The sequence below is a fragment of the Monodelphis domestica genome, chromosome 7, assembly GCF_027887165.1.
Source record: "Monodelphis domestica isolate mMonDom1 chromosome 7, mMonDom1.pri, whole genome shotgun sequence".
NCBI classification, from domain to species: domain Eukaryota; kingdom Metazoa; phylum Chordata; class Mammalia; order Didelphimorphia; family Didelphidae; genus Monodelphis; species Monodelphis domestica.
The window spans coordinates 18,659,244-18,680,108 of record NC_077233.1 but is presented as its reverse complement, the minus strand read 5'-3'; the positions used below and the strand labels follow the sequence as shown (position 1 = coordinate 18,680,108).

The 20,865-nt window shown below is 40.1% G+C and overlaps 1 protein-coding gene across 7 annotated transcripts in view; it reads right to left on the bottom strand.

Moving 5' to 3' along the window:
- Positions 1-20,865, bottom strand: part of ABHD6 (abhydrolase domain containing 6, acylglycerol lipase) — a 67,337-nt gene continuing 46,472 nt past the window's right edge. For 6 of the 7 annotated variants that reach the window (XM_056804284.1, XM_056804283.1, XM_056804281.1 and 3 more), the window contains 4 exons: positions 20,263-20,420; positions 17,919-17,973; positions 17,570-17,670; positions 11,225-12,606 (listed from right to left, as the gene is read on the bottom strand). In XM_056804284.1, coding sequence (XP_056660262.1) covers positions 12,430-12,606; positions 17,570-17,670; positions 17,919-17,973; positions 20,263-20,420 — 491 coding nt within the window. In that variant the 3' untranslated portion in view covers positions 11,225-12,429. Of the gene's footprint in view, positions 340-786; positions 884-11,224; positions 12,607-17,569; positions 17,671-17,918; positions 17,974-20,262; positions 20,421-20,865 lie in introns of those variants that run through there. The other variant, XM_056804285.1, reaches the window with a different exon arrangement.

The following is a 20,865-nucleotide window of genomic DNA, read 5'->3' as shown; positions in this document are numbered from 1 at the left end:
ACCAATTATGTTGAAATATAATTATCAATTTTTTAAGTTTACGGATTCCCAATTGAGAATCCCTAAATGAATGAATTGGAACCTCCTGGTTCTTTCTATTCTTTCTAACTATATTTCAAACCAGGAGAATGATCCAGGCATCCCTTTTAAGTGCAGGGATCCCTGAATTCCTTTGCCTCCTTCCTGATCAACACTGCCCTAGTTTATTTCCAACAATCTTCCAACAAGGTTGGGAGGGCAGATTTCATTGTGATCTTCGATCTTCTTTCAAGTATTTGCTGTATAGAAAACGTTAAGCTTCAGGAGGTGCTTGAGAGATAGAACTTCAGCTAAGATGCTCTGTAAAACAGGGAAGAGATATATTGGGGTTAGTGCTATATCCGAGTTCAAAGGAGAGCAGGAACCTCCTTAAGTCAGGATGGGGGTCTCACCCTCTCAGCCCATGGGGCTCATACACAGATTTTAGCAGTCAGGAAGTGGTCAGATCCTGCCACAGATGTTGCTGCTCCCCATCAGTTATTTCTGTTGGCATTTGTCACACTGGGGACTCTTATGAAACTGGATTTGCCCAGAGCTGGCTCCATGCGGTCCATTCTGAATTCATACTTTTGTGTCTCTGGTTTTCAGAGCACTCACGATCATTCAAAAAGAAATCAGATATTGCTAGATCACACCATGGCAATTGGACTGTGCTACTGTTATTTGCATATTGGTAGGGCAAAAAAACAATCCAAGAACTGAATTCTGTTCCATTTCCCCCCACCCACGCCTGGCCACCCAACTTACCATTGGGTAGTTCCAAAAGTATTCAGTTATTTTCATTGGTCTGGCTGTCTCCCCAGTAGTCTTTGCAAGGAATGAAATCTCCAAGGCTTTGGAGGCCCTGAGAAGGTAATGGGAAGAGTTAGTAGCTCTATCAGGCCAGGAAGTAATCTCCACTCAGATCACTATTCATCATCAAAGAAGTCTTCCTGACTCTAGATCTGGGCGTCCTAGCTGTGTGACCCTGGACAAGTCTCTTAACCTTGTTCACCTCCATTTCTTCATCGATAAAATGAGCTGGAGAAGGCAAGGGCAAACCACTCCAGTGTCTTTGCTAATCTCCTCCCCCCCCCCAAAAAAAACACCCCCAAAACCTAAGTAAGGTTATAGAGAGTCCCACATGACTAAACGGCAAAAATACCACCAATGTAAAGCACTTTGGCCAATCTTAAAGCACAATATAAATACAAATGCTAGGTGCTACTTGACCATCATCATGAATCCTCATCAGCATGTGAGTCTGTAAGAGAATATTCCTTTAGGGAACGGTTGCTGACAACATTTTTGATGTCTCATATTTCCCTTATTTGGTTGTTGTTTCAGACTTGCAATTTCACTACAGGAGGCAAGGAGCCCCCTGATTAGGGAAGTCTGGCATCCCATGCAGATTGCTTCCTTTTCTACAACTGCTGGTCTTAGGGATTGCCTGAGTATGGAGAGGTTCAAATAATTTGCTTAGAGGTCACACAGAAGCAGTCCTTGAACCCAGCCTGGCTTGAGTGGGAGTCACTTGTCAGTTGAGTAATCAGGTAACCACTAGACTATACAGGAGTTATATGTTATATAGGAGAATATGTATTCTAGTCAGACATATATATATATATATATATATATTCAGACTTGGGAAGCTATGTATTAATATTAACTCTGTTTGAGGCAGCTAGGTAGCACAGTGGATTGGGCACCAGGCTTGGAGTCAGGAGGATCAGAGTTCAAATTTGTTTTATCTATATGACCCTGCACAAGTCACCTAACTCTGTCTAGCATTTTTTTCACTTTATTTTAAAATATTTTTCTATGTTTACATGATTCATTTTCTTTCCTTCCCCTCCTCCCTCCCCATTCCCAGAGCCAACAAGCAGTTCTACTGGGACGTACAAATGTTGTCCCTTGATACTTGTGTCCATATATTTCATTTTTGCTATAGAGCGATCTTTTAAAGCCGAAACCCCAAATCACATACCCATATAGACATGTGATAGGTGATATCATATGTTTTGCTATTGCATTTCTACTCCCATAGTTCTTTCTCTCAATGTGGATAGCGTTCTTTTAGATAAGTCCATCAGGAGTGTCCTTGCTTATTGCATTGCTACTTGTAGCAAAGTCCATTACATTAGATTTTCCTACAATGTTTTACTTTCTGTATACAATGTTCTCCTGGTTCTGTTCATTTTACTCTGCATCAGTTCCTGGAGGTCTTTCCATTTCATATGGAATTTTTCTAGTTCATTATTCCTTACAGCACTATAATATTCCATCACCATCAGCTACCACAATTGTTTGGCCATTCCCCAATCAAAGGACAGACATGCCCTCATTCTCCAATTTTTTGCCACCACAAAGGGCGCAGCTAAGAATTTTTTTGTACATGTATTTTTCCCTATTATCTCTTTAGGGTACAAACCCAGAAGTGGTATAGCTGGGTCAAAGGGCAGACAGTCTTTTAAAGGTCTTTGTACAGAATTCCATACTGCCTTCCAGAACACCTGGATTAATTCAAAACTCCACCAGCAATGCATTAGTATCCCAATTTTGCCATATCCCCTCCAACATTATTTTCTTTTACTGTCATATTGCCTACTCTGTTAAGTGTACGGTAATACCTCAGCATTGTTTTGATTTGCATTTCTCTAATTATGAGATTTAAAACACGTTTTCATGTACATATTGATAGTTTTGAATTCTTTGTCTGAAAACTGCCTATTCATGCCCCTTGACCATTTGTCAATTGGAGAATGGCTTGATTTTTTTTTTTGTACAACTGACTTAGCTCCTTATAAATTTGAGAAATGAGACCTTTGTCAAAGGTTTTTGTTATAAAACTTTTTCCCCCAATTTGTTGCTTCCCTTCTAATTTTGGTTGCGTTGGTTTTGTTTATACAGAAACCTTTTAATTTAATATGATCAAAATTATTCATTTTATATTTTGTAGTGTTCTCTATCTCCTGCTTGGTCTTAAATTCCTTCCTTTCCCATAGATCTCACATATATACTATTCTATGTTCACCTAATTTGTTTATGGTTTCCCTCTTTATATTTAAGTCATTTACACACTCTTGAGTTAATTTTGGTCTAATAGGGTGTAAGGTGTTGATCTAAGCCTAATTTCTCCCATACTGTTTTCCAATTCTCCCAGTAGTTTTTGTCAAATAGTGGATTCTTGTCCCCAAAGCTGGGATCTTTGAGTTTATCATACACTATCTTGCTATTATCATTTACCCCAAGTCTATTCCATTGATCCACCCTTCTATTTCTAAGCCAGCACCATATAGCATTGATGATCATTGCTTTATATTATAGTGTGAGATCTGATTAAGCTGGGCCTCCATCCACATGTTTTTCATTATTTCCCTTGATATTCTTGATCTTTTGTTGTTCCAGATGAACTTTATAATAATCTTTTCTAATTCTATAAAAAAAGTATTTTGGTAGTTTGATAGGTATGGCACAGAATAAGTAAATTAATTTGGGTAGGATTGTCATTTTTATTATATTAGCTCATCCTACCCATGAGCAATTGATGTTTTTCTAGTTGTTTAGATCTAGTTTTATTTGTGTGAAGAGTGTTTTGTAGTTATATTCATATAATTCCCGAATTTGTGTTGGCAAGCCAATTCCCAGGTATTTTATCTTGTCTAGAGTGATTTTAAATGAAGTTTCTCTTTCTAACTCTTGTTGCTGGGTTTTGTTGGAAACAAATAGGAGTGCTGATGATTTATGTGGATTTATTTTATACCCTGCAACTTTGCTAAAGTTATTGATTATTTCTACTAGCTTTTTAGTTGATTTTCTTGGATTCTCTAGGTACACCATTCATGTCATCAGCAAAGAGTGATAGTTTAGTTTCCTCATTGCCTACTTTGATCCCTTCAATTTCCTAGGATTTCTACTCCTAGGATTTCTAATACAATATTAAATAGTAATGATGATAATGGGCATCCCTGCTTCACTCCTGATCTTACTGTGAAGGCTTCTAAATTGTCCCCATTGCAGATGATACTTGCTGATGGTTTTAAATAAATACTGTTTATTATTTTGATGAAAGGCCCTTCTATTAGTATACTTTCTAGTGTTTTCAATAGGAATGAGTGTTGTATTTTGCCAAAGGCTTTTCCCACATTTATTGAGATAATCATGTGATCTTTGTTGATTTGATTATTGATATGGTCAATTATGTGGATGATTTTCCCAATATTAAACCATCCTTGCATTCCTGGTATAAATCCCACCTGGTCATAGTGAATAATCCTTGCGATAACTTACTGTATTCTCTTTGTTAATATTTTTGCATCAATGTTCATTAAGGATATTGGTTTATAGTTTTTCTTCTCTGTTTTTGGTCTTCATAACTTGGGAATCAGTACCATATTTGTATCATAAAAAGAACTTGGTAAGACTCCTTTTTTTGCCTATTTTGTCAAATAGTTTGTAGAATATTGGGATTAATTGATCTTTAAATGTTTGATAGAATTCACTTGTGAATCCATCAGGCCCTGGGAATTTTTTCTTAAGGAGTTCTTTGATGGCTTGTTCAATTTCTTTTTCTGAGATGGGATTAAGTATTCTATTTTTGCCTAGCGTTTATTGCCCTTCTACCTTGGAATGATACTAGTATCGATATTTTCTTATTCTTCTTTAAACCATCTTAGAAATGATACTAAGTATTGATTCTAAGACAGAAGAGCAGTCAAGGCTAAACAAAGAGAGTTAAGTCATTTGTCCAGGGTCACACAGCTAGGAAGTGTCTGAGGCCACATTTGAACCCAGGACCTCTCATCTCTAGGCCTAGCCCTTAATCCACTGAGCCACCCAGCTGTCCCACTTGTATCAAATATAAAAGAGAAGGCTTTAGAAAACAAGATGAAACAAAGAATCTCTACCGGTGACCACCCTCATCCCCTCCATTAGGATGTGACATATTCTCCCAATGGGTGATGTGGCAGTAATCTGAATTCATTCTTCTTTCCTTCCCTGTCCCTTCCTTTCCATTCTCACCACCATCATTCTTGTCATTTCAGGCTAGATTACAACAGCAACTTCCAATGTGATGTCTAGCTCCAGGCTCGATTCCTGCCTAATATAGAACAGAACATGAGTAGTCACTAAAAACCTAAGTACTGGGAAATTGATTCACAATTTGCTTGGGCTGGCCTTTTCCCAGGAAAGCAAGACCTAAAAACAAATAATGACCTCATTTCTAGGAGGCAAGCACTTGCTGCAGTAATGAGATTCCTCCTCCTGCATGTGGGAAAACTGATGGACTAGTTGATACCATTGATTATATCCTCCGAGGGGAAGGGAGAGGGAGGGAGATAATTTTGGTTCTCTTGTTAGCAACCTACATTCATTCTTTCTTGGTCTCCATGGGAATATTCTATGAGAACATGCCCAATTCAAGGATTCAGGTTTCTGATCCCTAAAGCATGAAGAGGAACATAAAAAATCTGCTAAATCGAGGGAATGGCATAGAGATAATATGTCTAGATTTTAGCAAAACTTTCGGTTTAGGCTTCCATGCTATTCTAGTAGAAAAGATGGAGAGATGCAGGTCAGATCATGAGACAACCGAGTGGATTTGGAACTGGTAGAATGGTTGGGTTCAAAGGTTCAAATGGGTGGTTATGACTTGTTCAAGATCTACTTGGAAGAAGGAGTCTTAGTGCAGTGCCCCAAGGATTTGTGAGCAGTCTTGGGCCATTTCATGGTTTTGTCAATGTTTCGGGAAATATACAGATGGCATTTCTATTAGATTTGCAGTTGACTCAAAGCTGGGAAGGATGGTTAATCTCCATTTACAACATACTGGATATCAGTCAATATTCAGAAATATTTGGGCTGTTAGGAAATTAGGCTGGCAGCTCGATAGTACAATGGATCGAGCGCCAGACCTGGAAGTGGGAGGACCTGGGTTCACATTTGAGTTAAGAGCATGGCTCCATGGATCACAAAAGATGCTTGCCTCTTGTCCCACATGACTCCTGGTGTCTAGAAGACTGGCCTCTGACCCCGACTGAGGTCGGGTCTGTCCCACCTGGGAGGCTCAGAAAAAGTGATGTTATAAGTTATGGATCTGGGGATTTTGCCTTCCTTTTGTAGGAAACAGCAGGAAAGGCCAGGGATGTGGGGCGAGTGGTGGAGCTCGTTACCTAGGTCACCGGCCGTGTGATTATGTGCCTTTTCTCTCTCCAACCCGCTATTTAATAAATAAGTATAAATATACAGTCTCCAGAGAATTTTAATCTCAATGGTGAGAACCTAGATTGATCTCAGTAGGCAGCTCCTCTTCTGAACCTTAGTGATACAGTTGACAGTGCCAGCTGAGAATGACTAAGACAGGCCATTGCCAGGCTGGACCAGAAATTCTGGCCAGGAATCAGCTATAGTTTGAAGGATTTATGGGTTGGAATGGCAAACTTGGAACCCGGGAAAGCTGAGGAAGCCAGGAAGAGTGATGTCCGAACTTTTGGGCATGTATTAGTTCTAAAATCCTGAGCAAGGCACTTTCCCTCTCAGCTCGTTTCCTCATTTGTAAAATGGGAATAATAATAATAACCCACTTCATAGGGCTGTTCTGAGGATCAAATCAAATGCCATCCCATATGTGAAGTGCTTTGCAAACTAAAAACTTTATATAAATGTTAGCCATGCTATTATTACTCCCTTTTGGGGAAAGATCATTGTAAAACTGGCCCATGTCCAGTCCAGGACTTCTTCCATTCTTCCTGATTCACTGGGGAGTATCTGCATTAGCTCAGGAATCACATCCCCAAGTTCTTTTTAAGCCCTGGCTAGAATCTGGGAGGACTTCTAAGTGGTGGTGTCAGTCATTCTCTCAGCTGTTCTCCAACTGTGCAGGGGTCCTGTGTCTCTTTACCTGTAATTCTCTAGGGTTTGGGGTTGGAGGGGGAGGGGAGCTATCTCTATCCTTCATTGAGAAGAAAGGGAGCCCCATATTACTGGAAGAAAGGGAATGTCAGGCCAGACTGGAGCGTCCCTGACCTAAAGACTCTCCCTTTCATTATTGTTCTCTAGAACTTTGGACCTCATAAAAGTTCACCCGAAGTCAAGAACACAAAGGTCGCCTTGTGTCTCCGTCTCCAGCTGTTCTTTTTCATCGACACCAGATTGGGTCACAGTCAGTTCCCAGTCTGATGCCCCCTTTCCTAGTCCAGGGCTCGGTTCATGCTGCTGCCTCTGCACTTCCTTGACTGGTAGAGAAGGCTGACCAACCATTTCCCTAGCCTAATTGTCTCTCCAACTCATCCCTGGTCTGGGGCCCAGCCCTTGTGGTGTGGGCTATTGGAATGACCCAGGGCCATCCAAACACCTCCATAAACACTTTAGAGGGCTTGAAAAACTTCCTGTTAGTCGTGGGCCAGCTGGTATCAGGCCCTCACAAACCACGTACTTCCCATGTGAGAGGGCATTTAGATAGTCAATGAACAGAACTCCAGTCAAAGCATAGCAGAGAATCAGTGAAAGCATATCATTGGAACAGAAAGGGGATATAAGACAGCCTAATGTAGAGGAAAGATCACACAAGCTGCTGGTGGGCCTCAGGGGGTCCTCCCGCTGCCAGAATCACAGTAAAATATGGTTGGGAAATTTTTCACAAAATAAACATAAATACAATAAAATACAGTTGATAATACATAGCAGTGAGGCCATTGGTGATAAAAAAATATATTTTATATAAATATATTTAAATAAAAATGTAAATATTTTATATAAATATATATTTATTGACTTATAACCCTTATCTTCTGTCTTAGAATCAATACTTGGTATTGGTTCCAAGGCAGAAGAGTGATAAAAGCTGGGCAATTGGGTTAAATAACTTGCCCAGGGTCATATAGCTAGAAAGTACCGAAGGCCACATTTAAACCCAGGCCCTCCTGTCTCCGGGCCTGGTTCTCTATCCACTGAGCCATCTAGCTGCCCTACTGGTGATATTTGATAGAACAGTTTCAATAGAGTGTTTGAGAAATAGTGAGCTGTGGAGAAATAGAGGCCGTGTGTGTAAATGACCATGCCCAGAGGACTGGTAGTGAATGGAAGGAGGAAAATAGGGCAGATTCCTTAACAAGCCCCCCTTCTGAGGCAGGTTTGCAGAGAGAAAGTTTGTCTTTGGCATCTTTTCATTCTTCATCACTTGTAGCCAGATCATCATTCACAAGCTTCTCCCCATATGAACTCTTCTTCCCACAGCTGCATCTTCAAATAGCATTTCCTCCCAACTTTATTCACACTCAGTGCCCCATTCACAAAAATACAAAAAGGTTATTGCCTGGCTTCTGTACTAGATGAGTTCCTTCTTCTCTGGGCAAGTGTATATACATTGCTTTATTTGTCGATCAATAAACATTTATTAGGCACCCACTGTGTGCCAGGCACTGTGCTAAACCCTGGGGATACAATAGCTCTTAGTGTAATGGGGGAAGCAGCATGCCAACAACTAGGCACAGACAAGACATGCCCAGAGCAATTTGGAGACCGTCAACAGACAGAAGGCACCCACATTAAGGAGAGTCCAAAGATAAAAATGGAAGTCTCTGTTAACTCAGACAAAGACAAAAGAACGAACAGAAGAAATCATCCCATCCACCCCCAAGCAAGTTACAAAGAGCTTTATTCTTTGGGAATTCTGATTTTGACAGGAGACTCTGAAGACTGTGTCATTGCTCACTGAGAGAGATGCCTTCCCACTCCAAAATTCTATGACTTTCCATGAAGCTTGGTTTATGAAGTTCCAGGCTAACGCTTTTTCGAAGGGCCACCCCCCATTTCCAACTGCCTTTGAAACCAGAGATACGATCATGGCATCTGTCTGTGCCTCCCTCTTCCAGACAGTAGGGCTAGAATTGAAGACAGATGGAGGGCTTTGGAGTCCTTCCTTGGGGCTTTGTCCTAAATGATTGCCCAACCACTTTTCCTGTCTTCAAATCACAAGAACAGCGTAGCAGAGTGGAAGGCTGTTCCCTGGGGAATTTGTTCACCATTTTAGGCAGGAGAAAGGTGTGAGCCCTTGAATGATTGTGTCGTGGGTTTAGTTTGGGTGACAATTAGATGTAACACCACCTGGATGTTAATAATCCCTACACTAGCAGGGTTTTTGCTTTGGAGGACCGAAGGGTGGTGTATAGGAGGTGGCTGTGGTCGCCAACTTTCCCAGGTGTGAAGCCCAGGGGAAAGTTCTCCATCTTTGCAAACTCACCTAAGTTGGAAAGCCACTGCAGGAAGCCTTGATCAAGCTGAGGCAATGTGTCACTTTCCCCCATTAGACTGGAAGCTCATTGAGGGCAGGGGCTGCTTTTGCATCTCCAGCATCACCAACAGTACCTGGCACACAAAGTGCTTCATCCATCCTTGCTGACTGACAGGAGAACAATTTCCACAATGAAGATGATGATGAACAAACCTAACAGCTGGACTCAGATCCATCGCAATCTTGGTCCCGGAGAGCAGATGGGGAAAATTCTTCATATTTCATAGGAAGGAGTTCAGGTACCTAGGGGGAGAAAACTCTATGGACCTGTCAGACCCTGTTGCTTTATTAGTTGGTTTTACTTAATTATTCTTGTTTAATTGTTCCATGGAATAGTTCACTGGGCTTTGCTACCCACTACACTGTGCTGTGTTAAAGGTATGACAATGTTTTAAAACCAAATGTGTGCATTAGACAGAGCAAGCTAAACCAACAAGACTTTTCTAGGAGTTCATAGCCTGAATCAGGGGTGCCAAACTCAAAGAGCTACAGGTCATTAAGCCATAACTAAGGAGCTTGAGGGCTGCACATCACGGTCTGTGTTCTACCGAATGTTTTATCTTTTGTTAAACATTTCTCAATGTCTTTTAAATCTGGTTTCAGCTGTTTCAGGAATGTTGCCCAGGCCAGAGTACAATACTACTGGTCTAAAATGATTAGTCCTCACTCCAGACAATCCTGCCTGTGGACAGCCTAAGTGTCAGACACTTATTACATGGAGAAAGGAGGTTAGCAAATGATTTTATACATTTGGCAGTTTTGTTGGAACTGGAGAAAGAGCACCTTTGGAAATCGAGGGGCTCAGAATAGAGGGGAGTCTGGTCTAGTGGATAGAGTTCTGGATCAAATTCTGTCCCACTTATCACTTGTATGACCTTAAAAGAAGTCCTCAATTTCCAGTTTCCTCTGCTATAGGGAAAGTGGGGGAACTGTTGACTAGATGCTAACTTCTAAAGTCCCTTTTAGCTCTAGATCTTAGATCTAACCCTATCCTAACCCAAGGGTCAGAGTCTAAGACTACCGCAGATGACCCTTGTTCTAGACCAAGCTTTCACTGTCATCTATTTTAGAAATAATTTCATCATGAGCCTGGGAAAGAGTAGACTTGGCAAGTGGTGATAGGCCAAGTAAAATACTTTCTGTGACTCCAGTTGCATGTTTTATTTTCTCCAACACTGGTAGCCCTAGGAAAACAGTCAGGCAGAATGGGGAAAGAGCTGTGTTTAGAGTCAGAGAACCTGCCACTACCTTGTGACACTTTGCTTCCTTATCTGTAAAACAAGGGGCTGGATCTAGATCAATGATCTCCAAAGGGGAGGGTTAGTGTGGCCTGAGCCCCAGAGTTATATGATCAACTATGCCAAGAGTGAGAGGGTGGGAGACTAATTCCAAGGACATTTGGGGCAGCATAAACAACAGCAAGGTTTTACCTACAAAGCAACACACTGGAGGTGTCCTCCTGGGAGATTTGCAGGAAGTGAAAATGAGGAAGGCAATTTGGTGATTGAATATGGGACCCAGAATCAGGAATCTTAAGGCCCTACATAGATTGCAAGCTAGAAGGGACCTTTGAGGTCATCTGATCCAGACCTCTCACTTTATGGATGGAGAAACTGAGGCCCAGGGGGAGAGTTGGGATTCTGCCTCCAAAGCCTGTGCTCTTCTCTTCACTGTCCAATGCAGCTTCCTCCCTGCCTCTGCTGCTTGCATGCTGTGTGCCCATGGGGCCAGTCATTTCATCCCTCTGGAACTGGGGCAACTGTCTAAAACTAAACTTAATGACTGAGTAGTTCTCTGCACCAGTGGAGGGGGCTCCCATATCTCCAATATCATCAATACTCAATGTCTTAATGAGAACATGGGAAGATGAGCCAGAATGAGCAGTGACAGACAATAGAAGAGAGCTATGAGGAATGGTTTGACCAGGCTTGTTCTTTACTCCAAATATATCATTTCAATCAGCTACAAATTACAAATGGGATACAAAAACAAGACTTAGAAATCACCCTGACTGGTCACCCAGCTTTTCTACAAACACACTCATTATTTTCCCCCATTAACAAACACATGAGCTCACTTAGGAGTTTAAAAATAGAATGACCTATATGGTCCCAATCGAATTCAGATTTATTTCAGGAAAATTTTATGGCTATTACCCTTGCCATCGATCCCATGACTATGAAGAGAATTCATAGAATTCAGTAATATAAATGTATTATTTACATCCAAGGATTTTTAGCAGCAAGGGTAAAGAAGCAAATCACTTGTTTGTGTAGGATGGAACCTTAATTTGATCATTCACATTATTACCTAGAGTATTATTGCTTTGTTTACTGAATTAGGCCCCAATTCTTTAAAAAATGAATGATTCTGGGTTCATGGCTGGCAACCGGGTTTTCATTCCCCAACAAATGTCTGTTCTATGGTGGGATGTTTCTAAACTCCTAAAAAGACGGGCCATCACTGTTGACACATGCCTACTGCTAAGACAGCACCCTTAGAGCTTTATCCCAAGTTTAATGCCTTTCCTCTCTCCAACAAATGTAAACATTTTAGATTAGACAGTTATTCTTCTCCCCAGTGCTTCAATGAATAAATGGCTCTCCTGTCTAAGTCTCTGGATACAGCATCAACAAATTAGACACAAGCAGGAGTAAGTGCTTCACTGGATGTTCAGAACTTGCGAATGTCTTCTATCACAACAGTTTGTCATGCAAGGCAAAAGGATCTAACAGAAATATTGGAAGTCTCCATCAGTAAGGAAGGTCTCTTGGACTTGATGATAACTTGAAGATTGCAGTCCATTATTGGTTGGCTGGCACAAAACTGTCCCTGTGTTGTCAGGAAAATGAATGTAAAGACTTCTCTGCCTAGTCCATGGCTCAATTTCTCTTTTATTCCACCTGATTTTCCATTTTGGAAAAAAAATTGGATTCCTCTGGTCCCTTAGGTAAGGAGAGCGCCATAATGCTAATAATCGAGACTAATAATGATTCTGGTTTCTTCAGGGACTTTGGCACTTCACCTGTGTGTCTGGTACAGGATCCCTGAGAAGTGAACAGTGTTGGATTTCTGGAATTTGAGCAGACACTAGGGAGGAGCTAGATCCCAAAGGAAGCTCAGTCTTGCTTCTTATCGTTGTCTGAACAGGACACAGAACTTAAGAAATCGAAAAGGAGGCTGGCCGTTTTTCGGGGACGCTCCATCACCACAGAATGCCCACAGTTCTCAAGAAGTACCGTTTGACTTTGGGGAATTGCTTTGGCCAATATGTCAGCTCCAGCCACATCCAGGATCTGGGCAGTGAAAGAATTCAGGGTTACAAGGAGAACTCATCATAGTATCACTAGTCTAAGATCTGTATTCAGATGCTATCTCTGACACTCTATTGGCTGCATCACCTTTCAGGTCCACATAACTTTTCAGTGCCCCAGACAATGTTCTCATGCTATCAGTTATAAGGAAGATGCTGCTCTTCATTGAAGGAAGAGTTTCCTCACCAGGATCTCTTTCCATCAAAGAAATCATTCATAGTCTGAGTAACACTATTACTATTCAAAGCAGATCTCAATGCCTCCTAAATCAGAAGTTTCCTAGACCAGCAAAATCACAAAAACAAACAGGAAACATCAAAGGAAAAAGCAAAATTCCCAAAGTAAGGGTTTTTAAAATACCACAGAGTTCCTCTAGTTCAACATCCTCTTTTGTCTTTCTTCCTTCCTTCCTTCCTACCTTCCTTCCTTTCTTTCTCTTTCCTTTTTCTCCTTCTTTCCTTTCTTTTTCTTTCTTTCCTTCCATTTCCTTTCCTTCCTTCCTTTCCTTCCTTCATTCCTTTTTCTTCCTTCCTTTCTTGCTTTCTTTCTTTCCTTTCTTTTTCCTTCCTTTCCTTCCTTCTTTTCTTTCTTCCTTTCTTTCCTTTATTTTTCTTTCTTCCCTTCTTTCTTGCTTTCTTTCCTTTCTTTTTCCTTCATTTCCTTCCTTCTCTCCTTCCTTCTTTTATTTCTTGTTTTCTCTTTCTTCCTTTCTTCCCTTCCCTTCCTTCTTTTCTTTTTCTTTCTTTCTCTTATTTCTATCTTTCTCTCTTCCTTCCATCCTCTCTTTCTCTTTCCTTCCTTCCCTCCTTCCTTCCTTCCTTCCAAATACCACAGAGTTCCTCTAGTTCAACATCCTCTTTTGTCTTCCTTCCTTCCTTCCTTCCTTCCTTCCTTCCTTCCTTCCTTCCTTTCTTTCTTTCTTTCTTTCTTTCTTTCTTTCTTTCTTTCTTTCTTTCTTTCTTTCTTTCTTTCTTTCTTTCTTTCTTTCTTTCTTTCTTTCTTTCTTTCTTTCTTTCTTTCTCTTTCTTTCTCTTCATTTCCTTTCCTTCTTTTCTTTTCCTTCCTTTCTTTTTCTTTCTTCCTTCCTTTCTTGCTTTCTTTCTTTCCTTTCTTTTTCCTTCCTTTCCCTCCTTCTATTCTTTCTTTTTTCTTCCTTCCTTCCTTTATTTTTCTTTCTTCCCTTCTTTCTTGCTTTCTTTCTTTCCTTTCTTTTCCCTTCCTTTCCTTCCTTCTCTCCTTCCTTCTTTTATTTCTTGTTTTCTCTTCCTCCCTCCCTCCCTCCCTTCCTTCCTTTCTCTTTCTTATTTCTATCTTTCTCTCTTCCTTCCTTCTTCTCTTTCTTTCTGTCTTTCTTTCTCTTTCCTTCCTTCCTTCCTTCCTTCCTCTTCCTCTCTTCCTTCCTTCCCTCCCCCTTTCTTTCTCTATTCCTTCCTTCCTTCTTTCCTTCTTTCCTTCTCTTTCTTTCTTTCTTTCTTTCTTTCTTTCTTTCTTTCTTCTTTCTTTCTTTCTTTCTTTCTTGTTTCTTTCTTCTTTCTTTCTTTCTTTCTTTCTTTCTTTCTTTCTTTCTTTCTTTCTTTCTTTCTTTCTTTCTTTCTTTCTTTCTTTCTTTCTTTCTTTCTTTCTTTCTTTCTTTCTTTCTTTCTTTCTTTCTTTCTTTCTTTCTTTCTTTCTTTCTTTCTTTCTTTCTTTCTTTCTCTGTCTTCTTTCTTTTTTATAACTTTACCTTCTGTCTCAGAGCACTAAAGGCATTTGAGGTTAAATGACTTGCCTAGGGCCACACAGCTAGGATTTTCTGAGACCAGATATGAACTCAGGTCCTCTCTACTACAGGCCTAATACTCTATCTACTAGGCTGCCCATCACTACCCTCTTTTTTTACAAATGAGGAAACTGAGGCAGAAGAGGCTGAGGTAACTTGCCCAAGACCACAGAGCTAAGTTGAATTGGAACCCGGATCTTTAACTCCAAAGCCAGTGAACAGAAGAGCTATTTGCCTTCTTGAATTTTCTCTTACTATTAATCCCCCACACCACTTAATTTTTGTCACAAACATTCTTTTCTTGAACTGGACTAAAGATGACTTTTACTCTTTGAAGCTCCATGGTCCTGCTCTTATCTACAGGCAAAAATAATACCACCCACCCCAAACTAAAAGTCTTTCACTGATCTTGGCTCTAGAGCTAGAAGTAACTTCAGAGGTTATATAGTCCAGATCCTCATTTAGCAGATAAGGAAATTGAAGCAGGGAGAGTTGTAATCATTTGTCCAAATTCCTCCAGGTGATACATATAAGGAGTAGGATTTGAACTCGGGTCCTTTGACTCCATAGCTGAACTCTATAAACTATTCCAATGAAATATATTAGAATTAGAGATCTTAGATTCAACAAAAGATGTCATTTGAAAAGCATGATCTTTAGCCCTGACAGAAACTGTTCTTGGAAGAATACAATGTCAAATGGGTCATATCTTGCTGGATCCAAGACATTGAGGCAGGAAATACCTAGTTTTATGGTTTAACATCAGAGAGAAGGAACAAATACAAGGCAGGGGCAATCAGAATAACTTGTCATTCTCTTTTGGACCAGTTTGATGGTGGTCCTTTGGATCTGACCATGTCTGAAATGTTGTGTTCAAGTTTGGGCACTGCATCTGGAGGAGGACAATTAGAACCATGATAGAACTGGATCATGATTTATGAAGATCAACTGGGGATGCTTAGCCTGGAGAAGAGATGATTTTTGGGACACAAGAGTTGTCTTCAAGTCAGAACGTGATCACGCAGAAGAGAATTTAGACTTATTCTGCTTGGTCCCATGGGGCCTATTGTGATGTAAGATTCAAGAATTGCAAAAAGATCAATTTGGTTGGGGTATTAGTAACAATTATTAGGGCTATCCACAAGTGGAATGGGAAAAGGAAAGGCTACCAAAAAATCCATTATGATTCAGGAAACTAAGAAACAGGATCATGCTCAAATAAGGCAATGTAAAAATTGATCAAGTCAAGATAGTCAAGAAAATTATATGATAAGTTTAATGTGTCATAGAGAACAAAAAAATTAAATGAATCTGCAACAAATGGCAAAGCAGCTGAGTTATGATCTGCAAAAAGATATTGATAGTAACATAGTAGGAAGTTTTCATATTCCTTTCTCAGTACTAGATAAATCCAAAAGATGAAGAAGAAAAGAGTCTGAATGAATTGTGAGATAGTGTAAATTTGACTGGCCTATTATAGAATACATATTTTTTTAGAATGCCATAGTATATTAAACTCTGATCATATGGTAGAGCATAAAATCATCAATAAAAGTAGAATGAGTTGCCTTGGAAGGTAATGCCCCCTTATTACCAGAGACTCTCAGGCACAGGTTGGATGGCCTCTTGGATATTCCATTCAATTCAGCAAATATTTAAAAAATATTTTTACTGTTAATTATGCCCCAGGTACTGGGCTAAATGCAGATATATAACATAATATAGAGATTCTCATTCAGAACTACTTGGAATATGAAGTTCTCATCTATATGTTTGATTCTGTGATTCTCTTAACAGCATATTATATGAGGGAGGCAGCTAGATAGCAGAGTGCCAGGTCTGGAGTCAGGAGGACCTGGATTCAATGTGTTCTCAGATTCTTTTTACCTGGGTGACCCTGGGCAAGTCACTTGACTCCAAATGCCTAACCCTTGTGGCTCTTTTGTCTTAGAAACAACAATTAAAAAAAACTCACAAGTATATTATATGATCACAGATATTACACTGATAATTTCCATGGCAATATTCATCTGAAACTGACTCAATAAAAGACATTCTCTCATTAATTATTACTTCATTGATAACATGCAAATGATCCAAAGTCCAATAAACCATTTACCTGAAACTGATAAGTTTTGCCCATCACTTCAAGTTCTCTTGGGCACTAGTCCTACTACTATTACTACCAGGTCTTTATATGAGACCTACTATGTGCCAGCTTTCATCTATAACTCCAAGAAGCCATAGCATGTCCAATGGCTACACCCTAGTAAACCTCAGCAGATAAAGCTAAGCAGGATGAGGTTAACAACAGACCTCAAACCCATCAGTGGGTTAGCAGGGTGTCTATCCTAGGCACACAAAGACTTCTCCCAGTGGATGGAGCAGCGGAAACCAGTTTCTTCCAGTGGCCAAGAAGGTGGCTGAAACAGGGGCTATGGAGGGCTTAGAGCTTGGTTAGACATCAAAGAAACCAAGGTCATCCACCACATACTGAGCCCTAACCAGATGGCTAGACTTTTGTCTGGCCACTGGACTTTGATGACTGGAGGAGATTAAGGTCGCCACCTTTGCAAAATTCTGCCTCCCTTGAATCTAATTAACGTGAGAGTCAAAGAACATCACCCAGTAATGTTATTTTGATCATCTTGGAGTACAAAGGACAGCATCCAACCTCTGTGCTAGGCATTGTGCTAAAAACTTTACAAATATTACATCATTTGATGTCACGGCAAACCTGGGAGGTAGGTGCTATTATTCTTCCTATTTTACAATTGAAGGAACTGAGACAAACAGAAGTTAAGGGACTCATTCAGACTCACACAGCTTAGTTGTCATCTAAGAGGGAATTTGAACTCGGGTCTTCCTAACTCCAGACCTGTCACTCTATCCACTAAGCTATATCTCTAATTTAACCTCATTTCATTCCCCTTAAGATATACTTTGTGAATATATGAAGTAAAAGACCCTTAAAGAAACCTCCAGAAAACAAGAGAAGATCTCCCTTCCCAACTTTAGATACAAATTCTGAATTCTGACTTGGGGCCATTTTGCTTCTGTCCCACAATATGTAAAAATGAATGTTTCTTTTACAATAAATAACCACCCCAGCCTAAAGCATGCTTCCCTCAGTGAAATGGATAGAAATGTCAACTCAACCCCAACAGAGCAAATTGTAAAATATACCTTATCTTGCTTCCCCCAGATGATCTGTGTTGGGGCTTGGATCTTATCCATTTGTTCGTGGAGGCAGTATCTTGACTTTTTATTTGTGATTTCCAAAAACACTTCTCAGAGAAAAAAAACAACAAATTAATATGCCTTTGGATAGCAAGATTTACTTATTCCGGGAGATTATATATATATATATATGTACATATATTTATTTATTTGTTTGTTTATTTATTTATTTTAGCCTTACAAAGGTTATTTTGTACAACAGTCAGCAAAGAGATTTCCAACTAATGGGAGACACTTAAAATAATAAAAGCCAACAACTCATGACTTTGATTTTAACAAAAGAAGGTCGACTTACATTTTCGGTAGAAATCATTGTTTGGAAGGCGAACATCAATAAGACCCTGTAGAAGCTAAATTAAAAAAAAATATTTATCTAAAAACAGTGATTTTAATACCTTCCTTGATGGGGTCTTCAAAATTAAAGTGCATTGAGTAATAATAATAATAATAATAATTTATTTATAATTTATAATTATAATATATATATATATATATAATACATATAATTTATAATGCTTTAAGATTTGCAAAGCACTTTATCAATATCATCTCATTTTATCCTTGCCGTGACCCTGGGAGGTGGGTGCTATTATTATTCCCATTTTACAGATGGGGAAACTGAAACCTTCATAAATTGGTAGTTATGGCTAGAACTGGGATCCAGCATTTGTAATAATGGCAACAACAACAACAAAATCATAATAATCTCTGGCATTATATATTATATAGTATGGTTTGCAAAGAGTTTTATATATGTTATCTCATCCTATCCTCACAACAACCTTATGAGGGAGGTGCTTTAGCCCCATTTTACAGATAAGGAAACTGAGACCTAGAGACATTACGTTACATAGCCAAGATTATACAGCCACCAAGTAAGTGCCAAGGTGAGATTTGTACTTAGGTCTTCCTGACTCAGTCTGTGTCTCCTTCAAGACCACAGAATCATAGTATGTTAGAATTAGAACATATAGACCAGCTGGTCACCACACATTTTTTAAGCCCCTCTGTGCTCTTGAGGCACTCTCCAAAAGCTATCTTGGCCCTTTTGGGGGTGGGTCCAGAAATCCTATTTGGTGTTGTAAAGTAATCATCCTTCTGAATGTAATTGTTCAGCAGACTAGGGGCAGCTAGGAGGCTCAATGGAAAGAGAACCAGGCCCGAAGTTGGGAGGACCTGGGTTCAAATCTGGCCTCAGACACTTCCTAGCTATGTGGCTGACCCTAGGCAAGTCACACACTCAGTGGCCTAGCCCTTAGTGATTCTCTGCCCCAGAATAGGAATTAAGAGAGAAGGTAAGGGTTTAAAAAAAAAAGTGTTCTTTTTATACATTCCCTGCCTCCAACTAGAGAGGTGATGAACTCAAGAAAGAAGATTGAGGCATTTTTTTTTTGGACATGGCTAATGCAGGAATTTGTTTTGTATGACCATATAAGTTTGTAGCAAGTTTGGTTTTCTTGTATTCTCAGTGGAGGGGAGGAGGAAGTAAGAGGGAGAGAACTTGGAGCTGGAAATAAATAAAATTGAATTTTAAAAAATTTCAGTCTTTTAATTGAAAAATAAAATTTAATTAAATAAGAAATTTAAAAGTATTTGTTTATGCTTTTGAAATTATTGTAGAAATAGAAATAAATTATAATTTTATTTGTGTTTGTTTTTAATTAATTTTTAATATTTTTATCAACAAAAATCTGCCAACTCTCTCCCCCTCAATTGAGAAAGAAAGAAAAACAAAGGTCTTGTTACAAGTAGGAAGCCAAATGAACTCTCCCATTGGCCATGTCCAAAAATACCAAGTCTCAGTGTGCCCTCTGAGTCTGTCACTTCTGTGTGCGGCGAGGGCCACATGTTTCTTGATGAGTTCTCTGCAGCCATATCTGGTCCCTGCATTCCTCAGAGTCCTGAGATGTCTTTAAAAGTTGTTTGTCTTACAAAAGTCTCATCACTGTATAAACTGTTCTCTTGGCTCCGCTCCCTTTGTTTTCTATCAGTTCATCTAAGTCTTCCTAGGCTTTTCTGAACTCATCCTTCTTGTCATTTCTGACAGCTTCCTCCCTCCTTGAACAAAGCAAGCAGAACAAATCCCTTGAAACACATCTCCAGAGTTTAGTAAAACAAATGCTCACATTTAAGTTTTTAAAAATGTTTTCACTCAGTGATTTTTTATAGAAGTAATACAACAACGTGCCAGGGGCAACCTGAGATGGTGGCTGTCGTTGGTCTATAAACAGCATGGCGCTAAAGGGGCCAAGGTTGAGAGGAACTCTGGGAGCTCATGGAACGTGTCCTCTGGCCCATCTATGGGGTGCTGCTCTCTTCCTGGTAGTCTTTGAGTAAGGTCTGATCAGATCGATCAGCTGTCGTTTGGACTACATGACCTCAGAGAGCCCTTTCCCTTCTAGGATCACAGATCTCACGCTGGCAGGGATTTGGGAGACCTCTAGTCCAACCTCCCTCATTTTTCAGAGATGGAAATGGAGGCATGGAGAAGATAGGTGACTAGGCGACCTCCATGAGGTGGGATCTGAACCCAGGACCTCTCACGCCAGAGCCCGTCTCCCTAAACAACACCAAGATTCGAGGATCGATTCCTCTGGGTTTGGTGTGGCAACAGAAGCCTCCCTCTCCCCAAGCTTTACCTGTTGAGGCATGTTGAACTGGGCGTAGGAGCAGAGGCTCAGCATTTTTGCCATTTCTTCTGTAGTGGTAGGAACTAAGGGGATCTTATCGTAAGCTTGCTTTTCGTCCAGTTCCCTGAGAAGCTTTTTGAAGTCATTATCGGGGACGATCTTCAGGCCTGTGGATATCAAGTGAGAAGATTCAGTGAGCCTTGTCCGCACAGCAACTTCTCTTTAGGCAACCCCTTAAGGGAAAAGCACAGCCCAGCTAGGACACGGGAACACCCTCAACTGCTGTCACCCAATACGTGTTTCTTGTTTTCACTTTTATTTTATTTTTTAATTGACGTCTTCTTTTTTTGTCACTCCCCCTCCCCCCAGATATTTCCTTCCCCCACAATCCCCTGCCTTTGCTATGGAGGATGCTATCCAAGAATTTTTTTTAAATCCATACTAGCAGTCATTTGATGTCAAAAATAGATAAATACAGGCAGCTGGGAGGTTCAGTGTCTTGAGAGCCAGGCCTAAAGACAGGAGAGTCTGTAGTCCAATCTGGCCTCAGACACTTCCTAGCTGGGTGACCCTGGACAAGTCTCTTTGCCCCCATGGCCTCGCCCTTACCAC